The 22,368-nt window shown below is 37.9% G+C and overlaps 2 protein-coding genes across 2 annotated transcripts; both read right to left on the bottom strand.

The window, feature by feature from the left end:
* Nucleotides 1–235: 235 nt before the first annotated feature.
* LOC133532414 (beta-hexosaminidase subunit alpha-like) lies at nt 236–6,645 on the bottom strand. The gene is made up of 10 exons (XM_061871071.1): nt 6,326–6,645; nt 5,806–6,001; nt 5,125–5,234; nt 2,981–3,189; nt 2,709–2,821; nt 2,426–2,627; nt 1,965–2,091; nt 1,528–1,614; nt 751–947; nt 236–500 (listed from the first exon to the last, which is right to left on the bottom strand). Exons 1-10 carry the CDS (start codon nt 6,491–6,493, stop codon nt 281–283), a joined length of 1,629 nt encoding a protein of 542 aa, XP_061727055.1. The 5' UTR covers nt 6,494–6,645; the 3' UTR covers nt 236–280.
* Nucleotides 6,646–9,464: 2,819 nt separating this feature from the next.
* Nucleotides 9,465–22,352, bottom strand: LOC133532421 (nischarin). The gene is made up of 4 exons (XM_061871085.1): nt 21,777–22,352; nt 20,272–20,518; nt 17,719–17,837; nt 9,465–11,869 (listed from the first exon to the last, which is right to left on the bottom strand). Exons 1-4 carry the CDS (start codon nt 22,215–22,217, stop codon nt 11,279–11,281), a joined length of 1,398 nt encoding a protein of 465 aa, XP_061727069.1. The 5' UTR covers nt 22,218–22,352; the 3' UTR covers nt 9,465–11,278.
* Between the last annotated feature and the right edge of the window lie 16 nt (nt 22,353–22,368).

Raw genomic sequence — 22,368 nt, 5'->3', positions numbered from 1 at the left:
CTACTAAGTTAGTGGTCACCTGGTCACACAAGACCTGGACATGGTCCATGATCTTAGCCACCTTCGTGGCTATAGTCCCTGCTCTCCAATTCCGCCCCCTTCTTATCATTTATACAGGCAAACTAATATAAACCTTAGATAAAAGCATGAAGATTAGTCAGTGCCCGCCATAACACTTGTATCCTTAACGTTAAAAGGTTCTTGGCGTTCAAAGGGTAAATAAAATAACTGAACCTTATACAAATCAAATTTATTATTTATACGAACTACTATTAAGTGGTCACACGACACAAAACCCGGGTCCGTTCGGCGGCTGAGCCGGCACGCCCCGCCTAAGCATACGACACGCTTGCTCTTCTATACGTCGACGAACGTGATCCATGGCCTGGTCTCCATCGCTATAGTCCCTGGCCCTTTTTGTCTGATCTTCAGTTTTAATGTCGTCGCGCGATGCCTCAGACCATAATCGCTCGGCGATGCCGCAGGCTCGTGGCCATACCCTGTCCAAAAAAAGTTGAATGTCATTTTTAGGGCTTCGTATGCGGATCCACGTTCGCGCATTCTATAAGTTAGCCGAGAAAACAATGTAATACTGACCTCTGAGTGAAATTTGTACTGTCAACGTTTTCCCCCCACATGCAAGCCTCTCCCCGAACATGTGCACCACAGTTCTGTCGCTAACGTACCCGAGTACCAAGCGATACCACTTCAAGGAGAACTGTATGTAACACCAAGTTACTTGAGACTGACCTCTGTATGAAGTTAGTGCTGTCAACGAACTCCCCCCACATGCAAGCCTCTCCCCCGATCAAGTTATGGACTAAAGCTCTATCGCTGACGTTCAGCCGAGGGTCGAACGCGTAGAATTTCTCCCAGTCTCCACCGTTGCCCAGGACGGAGAGGTACCACTCTGAGGAGAAGAGGGCTTTCTTGCCCGCTTCTAACACCTGATTAAAATAAAATACACACATTACGACCGATAAGTAGGAAACTCACTTATGGGGTTGAAAAATTGAGAGTACTATAATTTTCACCAAACCAACTGGTAAATGCCCTATTGATTGTTCAAAAACTAATGAGAAAGTTGCATTTTATCCACATATGGGGCAAAGTAATCAGATGCAAATTTTGAGTTGTTTCCTTATGTTAGCTGGTAGAATTGACTTTTAAATGATATTTTTATATTACGTTCATTTGGATTTAATTTGGTATCATTTTTTGGTATTCCACGGTTAGTATTTTCCTCGCGTTGGTGTGGTGAAAAATGTTGTGTTTCACTTGGAGGCAAAGTTGTTGATTAACCGCTCGTGCTAATATTGATAGCAAGCGAATGATTCCTAAAAAAGGTACTTACCAACATTAATATTATAGTGTGGGTCATGTCTATTTTTCGATAACCATAGGTACAATTTTCCACACCTCTACATAAAATTCAAAAGTACCTACTTTGAAATACTAGGCTACCACTTTAACTTCATTAATAGGTATCTCACACATACCTATAAAACAAAATAAGGAAATATTTACCTCATTAATTTTAGGTGCCCATGTACCCAACCAGATTTGTACCACCGTGTCATTTGATACTTTTGTCACTTTCTCGTCAAACACCTCCTGGAATTATTTATTTAATAAATAAATTATATACCGAACTATCTAAATATAATCTGATCCACATTTTACTATCCACAATGACTGGTACCCTTAACTTGGCTAGAAAACTTTCGAACAACAGAAGTCTCAGTATCATTCTACTCTACTAAGAGTAATTCATAGTAAAAATAATTTTATAAAAATATTTTTTTGTAAAAATAAAAATAGTTTTGTCAATTTTGTCAGTTTCCTGGTATGCCCTCGACGGGGATAGCACTTACTACAGACCAAGAACCACGAACGGGATATAGTTTCCGAAAGTCGAAATCGGCTGGCTAGGAAAAGAAATCTCTTGTAATTGAGAAACTTGCCTCCCAAACGATGATCTTCCTGTCCCCGACGAGCGGCGTGGCCCGTTCCATGAACAGGCTGTGGAGCTTGGTCCAGGAAGACATGTTGTGCCGCATCATGTAGCGTAACAACGACGGATTTGATATCCTGGAGGAAGAAGAAAGTGTTAATAGTATAATCCTGGAGCTTGCTGAAATCTGTTCAGAAGGCACAAAAATCTCGGTCGTTTTGAAGGTAAGGTTCGTCAGCAAACAGCCTGATTAAAAAATTGTCCCATCCTAAACCTCTTATTTCTGAAATGTCCGGGACGTTAGGTTAAAGAACGAACATTTGGCGAAAACGTTTGCGACTGAGACTGAAAAAGAAAGGGATAACTTACGAGTACCAAAGGGACGTCTAGCAAATGGGACCTGATTTTGAAATTGGTCACGAGTCATTACGCGTTTATCTCCCGATGACAACTGAATTAATAAGTACTTACCAGCACTTAGAATCGACCTCATCTCCACCCAAATGCAAGTAACCATCCGGGAACCACTCCCTAACCTCCTCCAGCAGTTGCCCGAGAAATTTGTATGTTTGGTCATTGGTTGGATCAAGGGGCCCCAGAGAGGTCACTTTATTGCCCGTGTAGCAAGGCGTGAGGAGCTGCGGGTATGCCGCACCCCAGGAGCGAACATGGCCTGGTTAAAGTAAAAAAAAAAAGATTAGGTAATCATCTACTGGATAGAGTAACTTTACAACCAAGCCAAAAAATCCTTTACCTGGAACATCTATCTCAGGTATTACTCTGATCCCCCGGTTTCTCGCATATTCTACGATCTTCTTGATGTCTGCTTGCGTGTAGACCATTGACCGATGATAGGCTCCTTTTTCACTAAATTAAATAAAAAATATTACAATAGTCACTATTAGTATTGCTGAATTTATTAAGTATCTAGTTATCATAAGCAAAATTTTAAACCAGAGCTTTCAGGGCACTAATGTATGTACCCAAAACGTAATGCGGGGGCCATATTGATCTTATATTTCTCACCTTAATTCAGGAAACTTTTCGCTCTGATACGGGAACGAGTGGTCGTCCACGATGTGCCAATGGAACACGTTAAGTTTATTCATCGCCATGGCGTCCAGCGTAGTGAGGAGTTTGTTCACTCGCAGGTAGTGGCGTGAGGTGTCTAGGAGTAACCCGCGGTGAGGGTGGCGCGGGTAGTCGTGTACTTTCGTACCTTGTATTAGGAGACTCTAAAATTTTTTGTTTATGATTAATATGTCGTTTCGTTACTAGGGAATGCAATAACCGGGCGTTTTTCATTACCGGTAATTTACCGATGCGAGGTCCCACTAACCGGTTAACCGGTAAATTACCGGTTATACGTTTATGAAATAAAAAACATTGATTTTGCATTATTTTCGTCAGTAACCTTTAAAAGTAATCAACAGCACGTTATAGAAACATCGAGAAAACAAAATAATGAAAATAAACCATAAACATTAAACAAGATATATTTACTAATCATATTAAATAAAAAATCAAACATGTATCATTTCAAAGCGAAATGAACTTGTACATTAAATAAGCAACATCAAACTTTTTAATTCTTTAAAAATCGCAGTAATCAAAGGGTAACAAAAATTATAACTAAAGAGTGACAGTCGTCATTTAAATGTCATACAAGTTTGCATTTACACATCTATCAATATAATATTGTTATTAAAGTAACTGAAACCGTAATCAACATTCATTAAAATCTAGTAAATATAAGAAAAAAAAATTTAACAGCAAGAATTTACTTTAAAATTGCACTTTAAGAGGCCGTTATCGATTTTAGTCGCAAAAATGTCAAATTGATAGATTAAGCGCATGAAATTGTACACCTTTTGTTAACTATTAAAAATGACAAGTATTGGTTTCTTTTAGCACGTCTTGTTATCTTTCATTATAATAAATATATTTTTTTAAACAGACTCACGTAATTAGTAATGTTTTTTTTTCTGATGAACGTTTAGGTAAACGCGCGAAAAGCAGTGATTTTGTCGATCTTATTTGTAAATTTCGTTAAGTTTGGACTGCTAAAAATGGTAATTTTGTATTACACATATTCTGTACTTGAACTTTAATAAACTACATTTTTGTTACTATAAATTTGAAGTAGTGTAAATGAAAGTTAGACGAAATCAATTTTCTCCAGAAATTACTTCAAAACAAGTGACAATTTCTCTGAAAATTGACTTAATTTCAACGTAATTTTGATACTTAAACAATCTACAACATTTGCTGAAACTGTTCTTATACATCATTTTGTATAATTTACTACCATAATTTATATGAATTTTTAAAAACTATCCCTTCTCGTTACCTATTACCGGGGACGCACGCTTGCGACCTTATTATTAAAAGGCAAGATGAAAAAACGTGCTAATAGAAATCAATACTTGTTATTTAGATATTACGTAACAAAAGGTGTACAATTCCAACGACTAAATCTATCAATTTAAAATTTTTGCTCTAAAATCGTTACCGGGCTCTTAAGATAGGAGTTGGAATCAGGAACATGTCATCATCAGATCATTCTGTTAATTATATATAAAATAATTGCGTTTGTTAAATATCTAGGCGATTAATTAGAACGTTGCTTAGACATTCGTGAACGATATCTTGAACACAAGTAACCAGCGGTAGAAAATGTTCTTTCGCATTCTACACTTGTCGGACACTACAGACTAAAACAAAGGACACTGAACATAGTAAGGCGGGTCGGGTAGGGGTGGCGAGAAGGGAAAGGGCGAGGGATTAGCGACCACTCAAAAACATTGCTTCCTAAATAGTTCCTACTCCGACGAAATCATAAGATGCAGAAAAGTAAGTATTTTAAGTGTCTCTTCGTAATCGTAAACCGTAGTAATTGTTTTTTTTTTTGTAAGTACGAAGACATAGATGGGCTAATTCAACAGGTTTTTACATTTTTATTTGCCTATACAACGTTCGGTAAATTCCCGGTTACGGCTGGATATTACCGGTATTTTACCGACTGTAATATTGGTCAAATTACCGGGTAACCGGTTAACCGGTTAGCATTCCCTATTCGTTACACAATATATGATAAATCGTAATTATTTCAATTCCAAGTCCTTCGCCTTTTCCTAATTCTTTTCAACTTTAAAGTTAGACAGACTAACCTCATAATCATCTGATTGGTACAGCAGGTGTAGAAAGCTCTCGAGCCCGTGCAAGATGCCCCATATTGAGTGGCCAGTCAAACGCGCCGTGTCCGATACCGTGAGATTGTCTGAAAAGTAGGTAAAAAGATAAGTAGAATATGCAGTCAGTATACGATTTCTGACGAATTGAAAGTGAAGCCTCGTTTACCCTTCGCACCCTTATTAGGTACCTACGCTAGATTCTCAGCGCGGCGCGCGCGGCCCACCCCACCCTATTCTGCGCCATGGGCAATTGGGCACAGATAGGAATAGGCGCTTCATATAAATCATTCATTTATTTGTCTCCGCCTCATGTATGGCTGCGGTTACGTGGGGCGGGAACAAATGAAAATACACCATTTTATTGCGGTTTATTAATTATTAGGTAGGTACGTTAGTGTCACATGACATTGGAACGAGACGATAATAAATTGATCACTTTGTCGTTAACAACAGTACCCTACCTACTAATTTACCTACTCCAAAGTCATCAATTTTGTGTGTCGCGATTTTATGTATAGGGAACGTGCATGAAATGTAGGCGCGAGGTGGTTTAATGGCGCGAGGATTTGCTTGTCAAGTTTAAAAAAAACCGTTTCTGACCGCAATATGCCAGACACTCCAATCCAACGCCCACGGCTCGTATATTTCTACACTTACAACTTTCGTCCATTCCATGGTAAGGGTAAGCCTCGCATGGCCGAGTCAACTCCACGTCGACCGTGTCCAAAGTTGGCGAGCTCAGATCCACACTCTTCTGATTGTAGTTACGCTTTGCGATTTTAGACAATTTGTGCAAGGTTTTGTTAGCTCGCTGGATAGCGTCCGTTAAAACTTGACACGACTTTTTTGTTACCTGCAAACAATAAACGTTCATGCAGATGAGAATAGTAAACTATTTAATTAATTTCCTATATTGAGACGATTCCATTTTTTATATACCTACTAACAGAATAAAAATCGATAAGCACAACAAAACTAAGAGCAGAACCGTGGTTGTACAAAAACAGGGGATTATACCTACCTACCTACCTACCTACTCTAATAGTAGATAGGTACTTATAGCTATTATCTACATTGTAAGAATCAAGCGGAAGTTGAAATTATTTAAACCATTCAAACAAAGGTACAATAAAGTCAGTTGTAAATACACCGTTTAGGCTAAATGTATCTAACTTACCTTAAAGCCCAATTTATCCTTGTCAACTAAATATACGATTTTATCCTTTTTCTCATATTGAGGCTTAGGCCATATTTCTCCTTTTGTAGGGATATACCGTGGTCCCGGCACAATAGCTTGGCAAAAAACTACCAATGCCGACAATAATAAAACACAACGTACCATCATGATAGCACAAATACCACTGAATTAAACCAACTAACCACAACCTAATGTGTAAATGGAACGCTTTTATTACTAGGAAAATGTTATCGTATTCGGTATTTTTAATATTATTAAAACGGCTCGCATGTTTGCATTTATTTATCAGTCAAAACATTGACTACCTACAAAATAAATTAATGTGCAGTTTAGACAAATTACACCTTATTTTAATAGCATTAAGGGCATTGACACTTCGAAGTTAAGTTGGTGGGGGTCCCCCTTCGCAAGGTAACTGTCAAAATAGTGTTGCCAATGGAATATATTCTTAAATTAAATGGGATAAAATGAGATCGTATTTCGAATTATTTAGTGCAAATAACAATATAAAATTTCTTCTTGTCAACCGAAATACTTAAATATAATATATTTTAAAGAAACTAAAGGAAATTCATGTGCAACACAACACCAAACAAGTACTTCATACTCCAATCAACGAAGAAACATATAGTATTTTTAAAACAGCTTGGGTTGGGTGACATGTGATCTCCATATAATTTTTAAAATTGTATGGAGATGACATCTGTCACCGTACCCAAGATCTTTGAAAAAATGTATAAAAGATAGATAGGTAGGTAGTGTACTTTGTTATTTTAGTATAATTAATTCAGCGCTAATCATAATACACAAAAAAATAAAAAATATGACACGCACATTGTTACGTGAAATATTTTCGCTTCATACCGGGAAAACGACGCTACTGCGTGCTCCGCAGATAAGAGCGAGTGAGTTATCAGCGAATGAGAAAAGTAACTACTTACATAATCGATTTAGCTTTCAACCAAAGATTACTGTTTTGTGTATTTCTATTCCTGTGTCTACATTACACTGTGTTTGCATCTATAATAAATAAGTACCTATTGTTGGAGTCTCCATTCCACCCACATAGCTCCAGGGGTGTCATAATAATCGTATAAACTCCTTAAAAAAAAGATGACTGTGTATAGGTATTAACACTTTCGCTACCAACGTTTTCGTAGCGCTACGCTTGTAGCCGATCCCAGCGTTTTTCCGCTTTGTAAAGGAAAGCGACTACGAACAGAGAACCCGCCATGTGGGTTCCCGGTACTCAATATGTTAAGGTGTCTAATTTTCCAAAGCAACGCAACGTGAAATTAAAACTCATGTCAACATTAAAATAACTTTAATAATAAATTAATTAATTCTTAATAAAATATATCAATCCTTTATATACAATACAATGCACAATTTAATCACAAGTGTAATACTTATAAATCAATACGTATTTGCTTATTAATAACTAGAATGGTAATTCTATCAAATTCGTGCGAGTAAAAAGATACTTTATTCCCACTGGCAACAAGTCTCTTTTACCTTGATGCAATAAGTCTCTTTTTACCTAATCAAGTTGTACAAACTTTTCATTGTATAATTACCATATCTACTTTTTAGTGTCCCGTACAAAAATGGGTTTATGGAACACTTTATTAAAAGGGAGTAGGTATCTAAATCCTAAGGATGGTATTCAACCGGTCCAATTTCTTGGTCCAATGTGTATTTGTATCTCACTTTCTGCTTAATGAGAGAGTGAGACGCAAAGCACATTGGACAAAGAAATAGGACAGGCTGAATATCATCCTAACCAGTGCATCGGTTCCCAACAAAAAAAATTACATATAGGTAGTTAAATTAAAAAAAAACACTTCCTAAAATACTATGAAATTAAATGACAGCTTATTTAGAAGGTTAAGTTTTTGCCATGCACCAAAGAATCTGTAGTTCTAAAAACAAATTTCTATAAATTTGTGGTTTTTATAGATCTTCATATCAGCTTAATTAAAGCCAATTTTAGAAATTACTAGCGTAATAAACGTATTTTATTGTTATCTGAAAATTGGTATTGAAAATGTCAGTGAATATTTTGTACAAAAAATGTCAACTCTAACACAAAAATAAATATGTCACTATAAAGATTTGTCAGTTAAAATAACTTTTCTGCTAGCACCACAAACCGCACCGACTACTGTACGTTCACGTCTAAAAATATGGATATAAAAAAGTGCCAAAAATATGTATACACGACTTTGTATATTTACTTTGTATACTATACCTATTTTTGGCACATTTTTCGTATCGATATTTTCAGACGTGACTGTACAATCCGGTTTATACAAAAAAAAGATACTACATATCTTTCCTTGTGTGCTACTGTGAGGAAGTTTTAAAGCTTTTTAATTTAGAATACATTCGAACGGGATTATAATTTATTCCTATCTTAAAATAATGTAAACAATAGAACAACGGGACTCGGGCGTTCGAACAATGACATATTTTTTTATGACAGGAGCCAAACGAGCAGACAAATCGTGTCGCTGCTCATACACACCCATAAGTCTATAGATAGAAAATGTTTTACCTTATTGACCGAATGACCTATATGGTGATTTTTTTACATTATTTTGACCTAAGGCTCACGGTCCCAGCTATAGTACTTATCCAGATCAATGAAATTAAAATTAAATACAACTGGAACACAGCAGAGTTGCATTCGTCTTGTTTCCTTAAATTATCAAACAAGACAAAATCAACTGTATTTCCAACAACTTGGGTTTAAAATAACATTCCACATTTTCGCGTTTTGAGCACATTTTAAAACATATTTAAAACCGGGTCTAATGCGAATTTATTTTGTTACTTTTACTTCCGACGTTTCGACGCAGGACGACTGGTCGGGGTCGCGGATACCGCTATAATCGAAGTTCGTCAATTGCGGGAATTTTTGTCTGTCACTCTAATTACGTCTTAGGGAGAGTATAAGAGAAAGATCCCGCAATTTGCGGATTTCTGTTTTCGCCGTAGGCCCCCTGATGTCCCAGAAAAATGTCAAAAGAGAAGTCTATGAAAAAGTTTAGTCTTTTCGTAAAACTTAGATTGCAATTTTTTAATTTTAAAGCTGGGCCTTAGGAGGTTAAGACACAAATAGAAATAGACTAATATTATACTCGTGTTGCCATGGTAGCCCGTACAAAGTGACAGTCCATGGGCTCTATTATTTACATGATATATAAGTCTAGTTTATACCGTTACTATTATATTTTCAGACAGTTACGCAATACAATGAGTCCACTTTGGTCGACCTAATAAGGCAACATCTGACCCTTCTCTTACAGGTTAAAGCAAGGCCTGTAGCGACACTTATAGCGACGTACATTTTCACATATCAAATGATTATATATCCTTATACAATACAGCCCATACCTATTTAAATAAAAAGTGAACCTCGTATCCAATTGGTCACATTCACCCGTGAACAGACTGATTAATTGTCTTAGATGTGAAATGTCTGAAGACAAATTCGTGCTTTGAATTTGACAGCTTGCCTAAATGGCGCTGTATGGTACAATACGTGTCGTACAGCGCCATCTTTCAGCTGTCAAACTCAGAGGCACGATCTTTTCTTAGACTGCACAAAAAAATAAATTAATGCATCTTTGCTGGTGAATTTTTATATTATAGAAATTAAGGGTGCTTACAGTTATATTAAGATCATAGAAAAATGAATACTTAGACGCATATAGCCTAAAGAACATGCCACTAATTTGAAAATTTGACGCCTAATGTAAACAGTAATTTACGGCGCCATACGCTATTGGGTAACTAGATTTTCACACGTAAAGCTCAATGCACATACGGCGCGACCTGGGCTATAACCGCGAAAATTAAAGTTCGTCAATTGCGGGCATTTTCGTCTGTCACTCTAACGTCGTACAATTAGTGAGAGTAAAAGAGAAATATCCCCGCAATTCGCGAATTTCGCGGTAGGGCCCCTGAGCGGACCCGCGGCGCAGTGTGAATGCTCGGTGGCGGGTCCTACATAGTCTGTATTTAGGTCCATTTAGGGCGCGGGTCCGTTCGTGCGCAGGCCGGAGCGGGCGTGCGCGGCTCGGACGCGTGCGCGCGTTTCATTACGTTGTATTTTATTATGGGCCTTTATACGGACTACGTAGGAACCGCCACGCGCACGCACGCTCCCGCCGTGTGTGTGTGCATTTGCATTGAGCTTAAGCGCTTGAGAACGTATTTACCCTATTTTAGTCAGCGTCAAATATATGGTGTCAGCTAAAATTGTGAAATATAGCGGTACAAATTCTTAGTTCTATAGAAACAAAGGCGGATTACGATATATTTGAAAATTTTGGCCGTCACTGTATATTTTTATGCTGACTGTACCCCGTAAATTATGCCCCTGTATAGCGCCATCTGCCTTACGGGTCAAATCTGCGGCTTTAAAATTACAAACGTCTTAGTATTCGTTTTTCTATAACTAAAATCTTTAACTAGGTCACAATAATATCATCGTATTGATCTAACATACTCGCTATTACATCAAATTTATCATTAGTGCTCAAGCACCAAGATGCACAATATTATTCTTATTTATTTATTATCACGCACATTAACGAGATTATAATTACACCGATTTAGCGTCACGGTAAAATTGACGTAAATACACCATAAGAAAAAATAAAACAGGAATAACACGGTACAGTTATAAAAGACACGCGTTTAAAATTCTCGTGTTGTAAGTCTATAATAATATTTATCAAATTATATCTGATTCAACAAGTTTTTACAGGCTTTTCAAGACTTCACAACAATTTAGAAATACAATGAATAATATTTATATAACAAATGTCCAAATAATTACTAACCGGCTAAGTCAGTTAACTTTAATTTATAAAAAATAATTCCAATATACACATCAAGTTGTTCTATTTACAAACCTAACTGTCAACTCCTATTAAAACAGTGGGTAGTGTTATTATTCTGCAGAAAGCTCGGAGTCTTCCCCTCTTTCACCACCCTTAAGGCCTGCAGTACCCTGGCTGTATCCAGCTCTTTCCCTGACGCCTTTTCATTATCTAGGCAAATCTCTTCCATCCTCGCATTAAACTGCTCCAAAACTTTAACTCTATAATCTACGGTCGACGCTACGGGATTAGCCGTGAGCCATAGATACTCTAAAACCGGCAGTTTGCAGATATGCTGTACCTCTTCAACATCTGTGACGCAATTGCAGCTTAAATCCAAGCTTTCTAAGGAGTATAGTCTAGAGAATCCTTGAAGAGATTCCACCTTGTTTTGTGAGAGATCTATCTTGACTATGTTACCTATTTTGGAGTGCCAGCTCTCGCATAGTTGGAAGTTGTTCATTGACAAGTTGAGGACCCTGAGTTCGTGAAGGCAGGACACGTCGCACAGCTCGGAGAGCTTGTTGGAGGATAAACTGAGATGCTGCAGTTTTGGGACGAGTTTGATCGCCCAGTCCATGTCCTTTATGTTGTTGCTTGCGAAGTTTACTATTGACAGCTTCTTCCATTTCTGTAAAGAATTAAATAATGTACTATATATTAAGCATTAACTTATAAATTACTTTGTAAAGACGGGCCTTACAAGCGGTATAGTGGGCCAGTACGTTGGTGTCAAATGTAGTTGTGCGCAACCAATGCGAGTCAGTCGTGCAGTCTAACGCAACTAGGAACAAACAAACTTTTATACGAGTATGTAAACTCCTATGACCCCAATTTACTGGCCCACTCCGTATCGCCCGTAAGGTCTGGCATTACGAAGTAATATATAAGTTAAGGGTATTTCGTATATGGATGAACTTTTTTTGTCACTCGATGTTATAGTTTTAGTCGTCGACATAGTTTTATTACATTTAAGTTCGCCATGCATACGGGTGTTTATTTAGTCACTTGCAATAATTTACGGGGTGAATATATAGGTCATACTAAGTAACTTTTACTATGGGACCAATCCCGAAATCGCGAAAAAAATATTAGCTATTTCATACATTTTGGCTGTCTGACCTTGACATGTTCTATGGAAAAGAATACAATTTTTCCTGATTTCGGGGTTGCTTCCATAGTAAAAGTTGATCAGTATGACCTTATATATTCACCCATAAATTATTGCAGGTTACTAAATAAACGCCCTGTATGTATGGTAAATAACTTTAATCCCTTTCCGTAATAACAATAAGGAATCATGTTAGTAAAACGTGTTGCAACATTTCTTCTAACAAACTGCAACAATTGAATTCGAAAACAGTGGTACTTTTGGCTGTCGGGAAAATATACCTATATATTTAATACCAAGAAATACCTAGTGGTCATACATAGTCGACATACGGCGTAATATCTTATATGTAAACATTTATATAAGATTATTGAACAATCGACAACCAATAGTCTCTATCCAAATTGACCTATAATCGCACTTATCGTTATGGATTCAGTGTTAGTATTTACACTATTTACTAGTCAGAATGTCTTTATCTGCGGCTATAAACATGACAATGACACGTGTAAGCGTGTAGCCCATAACCAGTGGGACGACATTCCTCCTTTCGGGAATTCTCGGCTCCGTTCGGCTCAGCATTGCTCCGAGCAATTTTTTTTTTCTTTTTCCATAAATGGCTTTTACTCCTCGCTAATTTAGCAAGGTGGATTCTGCCAATGTCGAGGTGTGGACTTTTAACTTATGTGAGCAGAGAATGTTCGGTCTCCGAGCAATTATTAGGGCTGGCACAACTTGACGTACCTATGCGTGCACGGCCACAGATAAGACTTAAATTTTGACAACCCTAAATTGCCGAAAGGGATAGTGACATACATTAGAAAGAGACAGCATGATTCGTCACTAAATCGCTGTCAAACTTCGGTTTTGTAGGAAGAGTCATTTCTGTACGGTAGTACTATTTATTGTGCCATTAATCAATTCAAAACATCTACAGAATCTACACATATTGTTCAGTTAGAATCAAATAGATAGTTACACACCTTTGTTACCATAGAAATAAGGATGAGTTTCGACATATTCGGCCATTTTGGTCGTCACTCTTAGATGCTGACTGTACTAGTTGTGTATTCACAATATCTATTTTTAGTTTTAAATTAGATGACTAAAATGCAGTGTTAAGGTCCCCTCGTGCGACCGGGTCCGTTTTAAATGAATAACGATTTTGTCCAAAATTGATTTTGCAAGAAAATTGTTCCAGGAGTACAAGATTCTGACACTGCCAAGTCTGTATATCCTGGAAATTGCAAAATACGTACGAACGCACTTAGACCAATTCTCAACATACGGGGACGTTCATAATCGCAACACAAGGCAGCGAAATAAATTGCGACCACCCCTGACTAGACTGGCAAAATCTAAAAAACTTCTGCACTCAATTGGCCCTAGAGTGTATAATGCGATACCGGATGATATAAGAAAGTAGTAGAACGTTTGAAAACAAACTAAAGCTTAAGGTGATTACGGATGCACTATACTCTGTAAATGATTTCTTTCGGCCATCTGAGACCACCTGATTACTTGCCCAAGATCAATGTAAATACGAAGTATAATAGCTATTAAGTAGCGTAAGATTGTTATTTATTAAACTATTTAGTTATTTTAAACTTAAAACAAAATATTTATAATTAATTGCATGTGATAGAAATAAGTTACACTTAAAATAGTACATTACGATACAAGTGCGAAAAATAGGAAATTCGAAACGAGTGGCGATAAATTAAAACACGACCGAAGGGAGTGTTTTAAATCGACACGAGTTGCGAATTACCTATTCGCACATGTATCGTACAACGTTTTACAGTACATATGGCCCTTTAAATGTTCGACACAGTAACATAATATGCTACTTCTCGCACTAGTGCTATAAAGTAGCCCCATATGTACTGTAAAAAATTTTTTGTGCATTAAATTTTTTTATTATATTTCAATATTATATAAATCTGATTAATTATTTTTAAAATAAGTTAAAATAATTCGACCCGTAATGATAATGAACTTTGAAATAATTATATTGTGTAAATAATGTTTTCATCTATAAAATAATAATGTGCGATTAAATAGATATATTATAATGAGTTTTTTTTTTTTTTTTTTAAAAGGTTAATATGTGTCGAGTGAGGACACAGGGCCCTCGCTAGGGATACGGGCGACCCTGTGCCCGCGGTGACTTACGCGAAAAGGTGTATATGTTTTATGCGATGCCGGGTCCGGCATCACCATCAGTCAAGAACAATGGTGATGCTCGAGTTGAAGACCCGGCGTTGTTGTCATGAGTTAAGGTGGACCCATGGTCCCCGCATTGACTACGGGCGGCCATGGGCCCAGGTTGGAATTTGTGAATTAGTTGTTGCGATTTCGTTAGATTTTTAGTTGGTAAAGGTTATGTTTGTTATGATTAATGTGAAATTTAGTTTAATTTGGTTGGTTGGAGTTGTTGGTTTGGTTTGGATGTTTGATAGTGAAATAGTTTAGTTTTTTTAAATTGGTAGAATTGGTTGTGTTTGGAGGGACCGCAGTAGAAGTAAATAATGCACTCAACGGACGCTGCTGCCCGTCCGTCGGTTATCCCTTAGTCGCCTTTTACGACACCCACGGGACGAGATGGGGTGGTGCTATTCTAACGCCGGCACCACACGGCAAGTTTGAGATGATGGGGGTTTGATCTTTACGATGGGGGTTTGTTTGGTAGTTTAAGTTGAGAATGCGAAATACCGACCGCAGTAGGTGTTGGTACAATACACGACGGACGCTGCTGCCCATACGTCGGTTCTCCCTTAGTCGCCTTCTACGACACCCACGGGACGAGATGGGGTGGTGCTATTCTAACGCCGGCACCACACGGCGCATTATAATGAGTTGACATGTAAAATAACTATATTTTATCAATAAAGTTTTGATTGATTGATTGATTGTCCTGACATCGCATTGAACATCATGGGTTTGGCCAGTCGGACGAAAAAAATGGTACCATATTTTATTTTTCGTTAATTATATTCTAGAATAGACAAATATCAGTTTTGTTCCTGAAAGAACGTCTATACTGTACGTATACAGACTGATAATATTGATAAGTACAGGAGCTCGTGCTGAAACACGTGAATAAAAGAGTAACACCACAATCCAATCCATATAAGCTGTTAATCGCTTTACGCCTACACAATAGACTTGATGATGAGATACACGTAGAGTAACTATCCAGACCGACCACAATATTCAGATGTAGATATCGGTTTAGCATGAGAGAGATCAGGCACACAGTAACATATCTTGTAACGAGATTTTGAAATTAAGTAATAGGTATCATTTTTCCGATAGCAAGTTAAACAGTCACCTATGATTACTAAAACGTTTCTTGAAAGTATTTAGCTTAAGTAAGTTAGCTTAAATACCTATAGTGATCTCAAATCACATTTATTCGTTCATTCTCAACTAGTTTTGCAATTAGTACTAGATTTAGCTGTATGTAGGTAACTCCCCTCAATTATACGAAACTTTTATAGCATAGATAGACCAATATACACGTAGAGTAACTATCCAGGCTAACCCCACTACTCAGATAACGTAATCTGCTTCCCCACATGACCTATTTAGATGAGCCCAGTCTTTCATAAATGGACTCATGGACGCGTGCCCCGTTATCATTATTTAATAACATACATGCTTATGTCATTAGTCAGATTAATCTGAAGCTATATAGTTTATGTTTTTAAGAATACTGTCTGTTTATTTCAAAAGTAGTCCACATTAATAGTTGTATTTCAAATGCAAATATAGCCTCAGGGGTAATATTATAGGTACTTATATATACCCAATATTTTTACAACTTCTGTTTCAGAAGTCGAGAAACACTTACTCTAATTGCGTAGTAAGAGGTCATTTTGTGTCTGGTAATTTTGGACGACATTGGTCCCTTCCAACAACCGAAAGACGTCTCAAACAGCGACCGCGGTCGTGTGCTGAGGGCCTACCGCGAAACACGTTCGACGTGTTGCCTCTCTGTCGCACTTGCAAATTTGTACGTAAGTATGACGGGGAGCCAACACGTCGAACGTGGGGTTCGCGGTAGGCTCTCTGCTCTGTCCTCATCGAACGGTTGTTACCTCTACCATGTTGATCGGAATGTCGGTCCACTCTGTTTGGAGTCTTCAACGCTGTGTTTATATATTATTATTTCCCCATCTCAATAAGGGTATAACTTTCACACGCAATCCAAGGTTACAGACTCCGCTCGTATAAAATATCGCTATTATTCAATAAACTTTGTTAACTTTGGTGACGACACCACTATTTTCAAGTATAGACCTATCTCCATACTTAGTATGTTTACAAAGATTTTCGAGTCGCTTATCTGCTCGCGTGTCCAAATTCAAACATGGATTTGTCAGTGGTAGATCTATAACTTCTAACTTTATAAAAATTGCAGAATTCCTATCTATGATGCAATAGATTCCGGCAAGCAAATAGATGTTGTATGTGTATACAACATACAACATCATTTAAAATCTGTGTAGATTTTAGTAAGGCTTTCAACAAAGTTCGCCACAATCTTTTGCTAATGAAGTTATTGCCTTGGTTGGAGCCTTATTTAACATATAGAGCAACTTTGTTCAATATCTTTAATAATGATATATACAGACTGATATAGACACTGGATTTTTTTTATGTATGTAGACGACCTAAAGTTTTCACGCAGTATAGATTCAGCTAAGGTGGTAGATTTGCTAAAGCAGCAACTCACCTGTCCCTAAGTTATGCAAGGTAGTAAATAGCAGTAGCCACATAATGTATATACACTTTGACTCAGCACATCAATTTAAAAAATCTATCATGTATAGCTCAAAGTTAGTGATACCTATCCACTTTTATAGTAAATGTCCGCAGTTTTAATATAAACGGTATTCGTAAATGTATTTTTTATTTTTAGTTGATGTTTGTGGCGTTTATAATATTAATCATAGTGTAAACAGTTGCTGGTAAACCAAAAACCAATGAACATAAACACGTATCTACATAAAAACTCTGCATGATTGATGACAATACATATGACAGCTCATACATACGTTTTTGGTTATGAAAGATAGTCGGGTGGTTGAACCCGGATATAAACTACCCGGGTAAAACTGTTATATGTATAAATTTGAACCTCATGACATTTTACAATAAAATTACTTTTTAAAATGGACTTGTTTCTTTTTGCTATCGTTTTGGTAATAACAATTACTTTGTTTAAAACCTTACGGTCGAAACCCGAAAAATCACCTAAGTTTAGCTCTACTATAAGTTAATGTCCACAAACACCATGCTGCACCAGCCATGAATTTACCTAATAGCTATTTTGGTACTGATAATAATATGATGGAACTTACCACAGTGTCAGCTATGCTGGAGGGGTCTTTATGTAGTATGTCCACTAGCAGGAACTCATTCATGGACACCACACTTGCCACTAGCACTGACAGGCTGATTAGAGTGTCGCGGAGGGAACCTATAGTAATAAACGTTTAGAAAACATTGGTAGTGTAAATGCTACATTTTCAATCTGATTATTTTGCCAAATTACTAAAATGTTGCAAGAAATCAGGCAGACAACTATTAAAAAATATACTTTAACTGTGTAAATGTATTGTTAAGGTCTTATGTTGTGCTGAGATTATTCAGTATTTTCCCAATGTAAAATTATATATCATTTATTTACATTGATTATCATACAAAGTTCTCTTAAACTCAAATAAGTAAAACCTGCGATAGTATCCCAAAAGAAAGGCAACCATTAGAAACATAATACACATTTAAAAATACATTGAATCCAAGTACATATCATGGCAAAGTCGGTGGAGTCGAATTTCTGTCGCCCCTCTTTACCTCCATTGCTGAGGCCGGATGGATCACTGGCACATACAGCTAAAGAAAAGGCAAACTTGTTTGCCTCTCTATTTGCTGAAAATTCGCGTCTGGATGCTGGCGCCGCTAAGCCTCCCTCCTTACCTTCCTTTGGTTCTTCAATGGCCGAAGTAAAAATACATCAAAAGGAGGTATTGAAAGCACTACGCTGTCTGGACGTGAACAAAGCTAGTGGGCCGGACGGAGTTCCAGCGATTGTGTTGAAGACTTGTGCGCCTGAGTTGTCTCCAGTACTAACACGCCTGTATCGTCTTTCCCTGAGATCGGGCCAAGTCCCCGAGTCTTGGAAGCTTGCAAACGTACAGCCTGTACCTAAGAAAGGTAGTCGTGCTGACCCGTCTAATTATCGGCCTATCGCGATCACCTCCATACTCTGCAAGATTATGGAGCGTGTACTGAACATCGAGCTCCTGGCATATCTCGAAGGTAACGATCTCCTCAGTGATCGGCAATACGGCTTTCGCCGGAACCGGTCAACTGGGGACCTTCTGATTTATGCCACCCACCTATGGGGCGAGGCCATCGAGAGACAGGGTGAGGCTATCGCCGTGTCCCTTGATATTTCCAAGGCCTTTGACAGAGTCTGGCACGACAGCCTAATAAGTAAGCTCTCCGCGTATGGGATCTCGTCTGGCCTGCGCTCCTGGATCACTGACTTCCTGAGGGACCGATCTATTCGAGTTGTCCTAGACGGATGCTCGTCTGATCTTTTGGCTATTAATGCCGGGGTACCTCAGGGCTCAGTCCTCTCCGCAACCCTTTTTCTGCTGCACATCAACGATCTGCTCAAGCCCGGCATCTTTGGGTACGCAGATGACAGCACAGTTACGGAGAGATACCTCTCTGACGCGAGGGCCAGTGAAGGTGACACCAAGATCCTCAGGGAGACCATGGTGGAACGTTTGAATCTGTCCTTGAACGCCGTGGCCGAATGGGGCGAAGCCAACTTGGTCGGATTCAACGCCACCAAAACACAGGCGTGTCTTTTCACCGCAAAACGGAGCCAGTTCACCTTGGCTCCCACTTTCCGAAATGTGTCCCTTCCCGTGACTAACACTTTAGAGCTTCTTGGTCTAAGTTTAAAATCGAACTTAAACTTCGGGTTGACTATTGAGTCTAGGGCTAAAACTGCTGCCAAAAAACTTGGTGTCCTATTTAAGGTGAGGCGGTATTTCACGCCGAAACAGCTTCTCTCCCTATACCAAGCACAGGTCCGCTCGAGCATGGAATACTGCTGCCACCTATGGGACGGTTCCGCCAAATATCAGCTGGCGGCCCTGGACTCGATAGAGCGCCGGGCTCATAGACTTTTTGGCGATGACCCATCTATCAAGTCAAAATTACAGAGCCTTGAGCATCGCCGTCGAGTCGCTAGCCTATCGGTGTTCTATCGGATACATTTCGGGGAGTGTGCACAGGAACTGCACGATCTGATCCCACCTTCCCCTTTCCATCATCGGACGTCCAGTCGTGGGGAGCGAATGCACCCGTTCGTGGTACACATTCCATTTGTTCGCACTAAACGGTTTGCCTCCTCTTTTTTGTTATGGACGGCTAAAGAATGGAATGCGCTCCCGCCCTCTGTATTCCCTGATAAATATGACCTCGGTCTCTTTAAAGCAAGAGTGAATAGGCTACTACTGAATCGGTGAGCTCCATCTTAGGCCCTGTCTTCACTTTCCATCAGGTGTGATTAGAGCCAATCGCCGATCAGTTAAAAAAAAAAAAATATATATATATATATATATATATAAGTCAATACATATTATTTTCAAGAGTGCCATTGGACCAATCAAAGTAGAAAGAGGGCTTATGGAGCAGCTTGTAAACTATTTATTTAACCTTTGGATATATTCAGCATTGTTAATTACATTTTATCGTTAATTTTATATTTAATTTCACCTGACTTAACACTGTTCTTGTACAAACTATTTTTATAGCTGACATTTAAAATTATTATATTTTACAAACAAACGAGTATGAGTATGAATATGAGTAATTCAAAAGTGTAAACTCACCAACACTCTGAATACATCCCATAGGAACTCCAAGTATTGATAATTCTTGCAGAGACTTGAACGGTACCAAGTCAAACTGCAGCTCATTAGGGACTATGGTGCTGGTACCAAGCTTCTCGTAGCTGCCTTCAATGTTCAGGGCTCGGAGCTGCGAGCAGTAGTCTAGGATGTGGCTGAAGTCATACATTTGGTCCTGTTTCTCGGTTGCTGGGCAGGCCATTTTTAAACGTTCACTTATTGCATGCAACTGGAAAAATTATAGAAATAATATAGGATGAGGTATGGCATGGTTACTAGTGATTCTCAACATAATTTGTGTTCATCATATATCATCATCAATCATAAGTTGTGTTATAACAATGCATATGGAGGAACGAGTTGTATCAGTTTTGTTGTCTCTCTCTCTCCCTTTTCCTTTATTTTCAATAATTGTTTTCTTACTGCTAATGAATAAGTCTGCTGAGTACAAAATAGATAAGAACAATATTTAACAATATATAATTTGCATATATTTACATCAGAAAGAAAGCATGGTTGTTGCTACTACTGTATATAAATTATGCAGGATAATGGAGTAATATGCAATTACAATTATAAATGTGAAGGTGACTTATTAATTACTAACACAGTGGTAATGAAATTTAGCTTGAAGGTAATAATTATTATTTTTGCTTTCAGACTTATGAATGTAAGATTTCTAAATTAATCAGTTAAATTTCACTTCTCATTTATATTCTAATTTTAAAATATATAATATTTGAGTTTTTGTAAGCAAATTTTTTCCTGATCAAATGTAACATTACCAAACCCCATTTTGATCTCACACAACACAACAGCAGTATTAATGGACAGATTACTGGTAGCTGAACTGCAGACCAAATGACTAATGCCAATGAATCATTTCTGTATATGTTTACAACCTGCTTTATTTTCCTGCACCTATTATTAATAGCTTACTGTGGGACTTAGTCAACTTGTGTAATAAATATTTATTTAATACCTTTACCAGTGGTGGATTTGCAGACTTGGCCAACCTAGGCCCCAAGCCCCTTATAAAGTACTAGCTTCTCTTTTCTCAGCACCTTTCTATATAGACTGCTGCCCCTAATATCTAGCCACCCTAGGCCCGGGCCTACTCAGGGCAAATCCTATAATAAAACTACCATACTAAAGTTCAGTACTACAACTATGGTCCATAAGTTCAATACTTAACACATTCACTGTGATAGGGGGTCATAAGACCCCATGCAAAGTATGGTTAGTTATGACTAACACTAATTTCTGTAGCGAAGATGTTAATTACTTTTAAATACTAAATATTTAGTCTCAGAAATGCAACATTCAAATAAAAACTACACCTAAACGAAAATATTCGAGTTAGTTTTGGACCATACTTCGGTAGTTTTATGGTACTTGATTTTCCTTTTAGTTAGGTTTTGCCCAGATGTGAGGAACTTGACTAAAAAGTCTCCCTATTTATAAAAATAATACATAAATAAACAAACCTGCATTGGCGTGAATTTATGAGACTTCTCATTCTCTAACAACTTGTCTCCTTCTAAAAACAAAGTCTTTGCCAAATCCTGCAGCAGGAAAAATATATCATACAAATGCATGTCCAGAAAGTGGGCGAATTCGTACGGCATAGACAACTTCAAATAGTTGAAAACATTCTTCAAATACACGTCTAACGCTTCCCTTCTTTGTTCTACAAACTTTGGTGTTTTATTCCGAATAACTTTTTTTGGGGGTAATAACTCCTTGGCCACTCCATGGTTTGAGACGAGCTTGTCGTGGAGCTCTACAAAGTCATTGTAGCGATGCAACACGTTCCAGTGCACAGGGCCAACTTTAACTGTTATTCTGTAGTAAGTTACAGTTTCTTTCGAGCTTGTTTGGTCAACGCTCACCGACGCCTCATTTCTATGATTTACAAACGAAGACATATTTGGTATTTGAAGAACAAATGCGTCGTGTCACTGAATTTACACGCTCCACTATTTGAATAATTATTTTGTTTTCACATTTCGTGTGACGCAATGAACGGGGACTTCCGAGAAATGAGCCTTTAGTTTTGACAGTCACCTGACACTGACA

The sequence above is a fragment of the Cydia pomonella genome, chromosome 2, assembly GCF_033807575.1.
Source record: "Cydia pomonella isolate Wapato2018A chromosome 2, ilCydPomo1, whole genome shotgun sequence".
Taxonomy (NCBI): Eukaryota; Metazoa; Arthropoda; class Insecta; order Lepidoptera; family Tortricidae; genus Cydia; species Cydia pomonella.
This window is presented reverse-complemented; position numbering and strand designations above follow the sequence as displayed.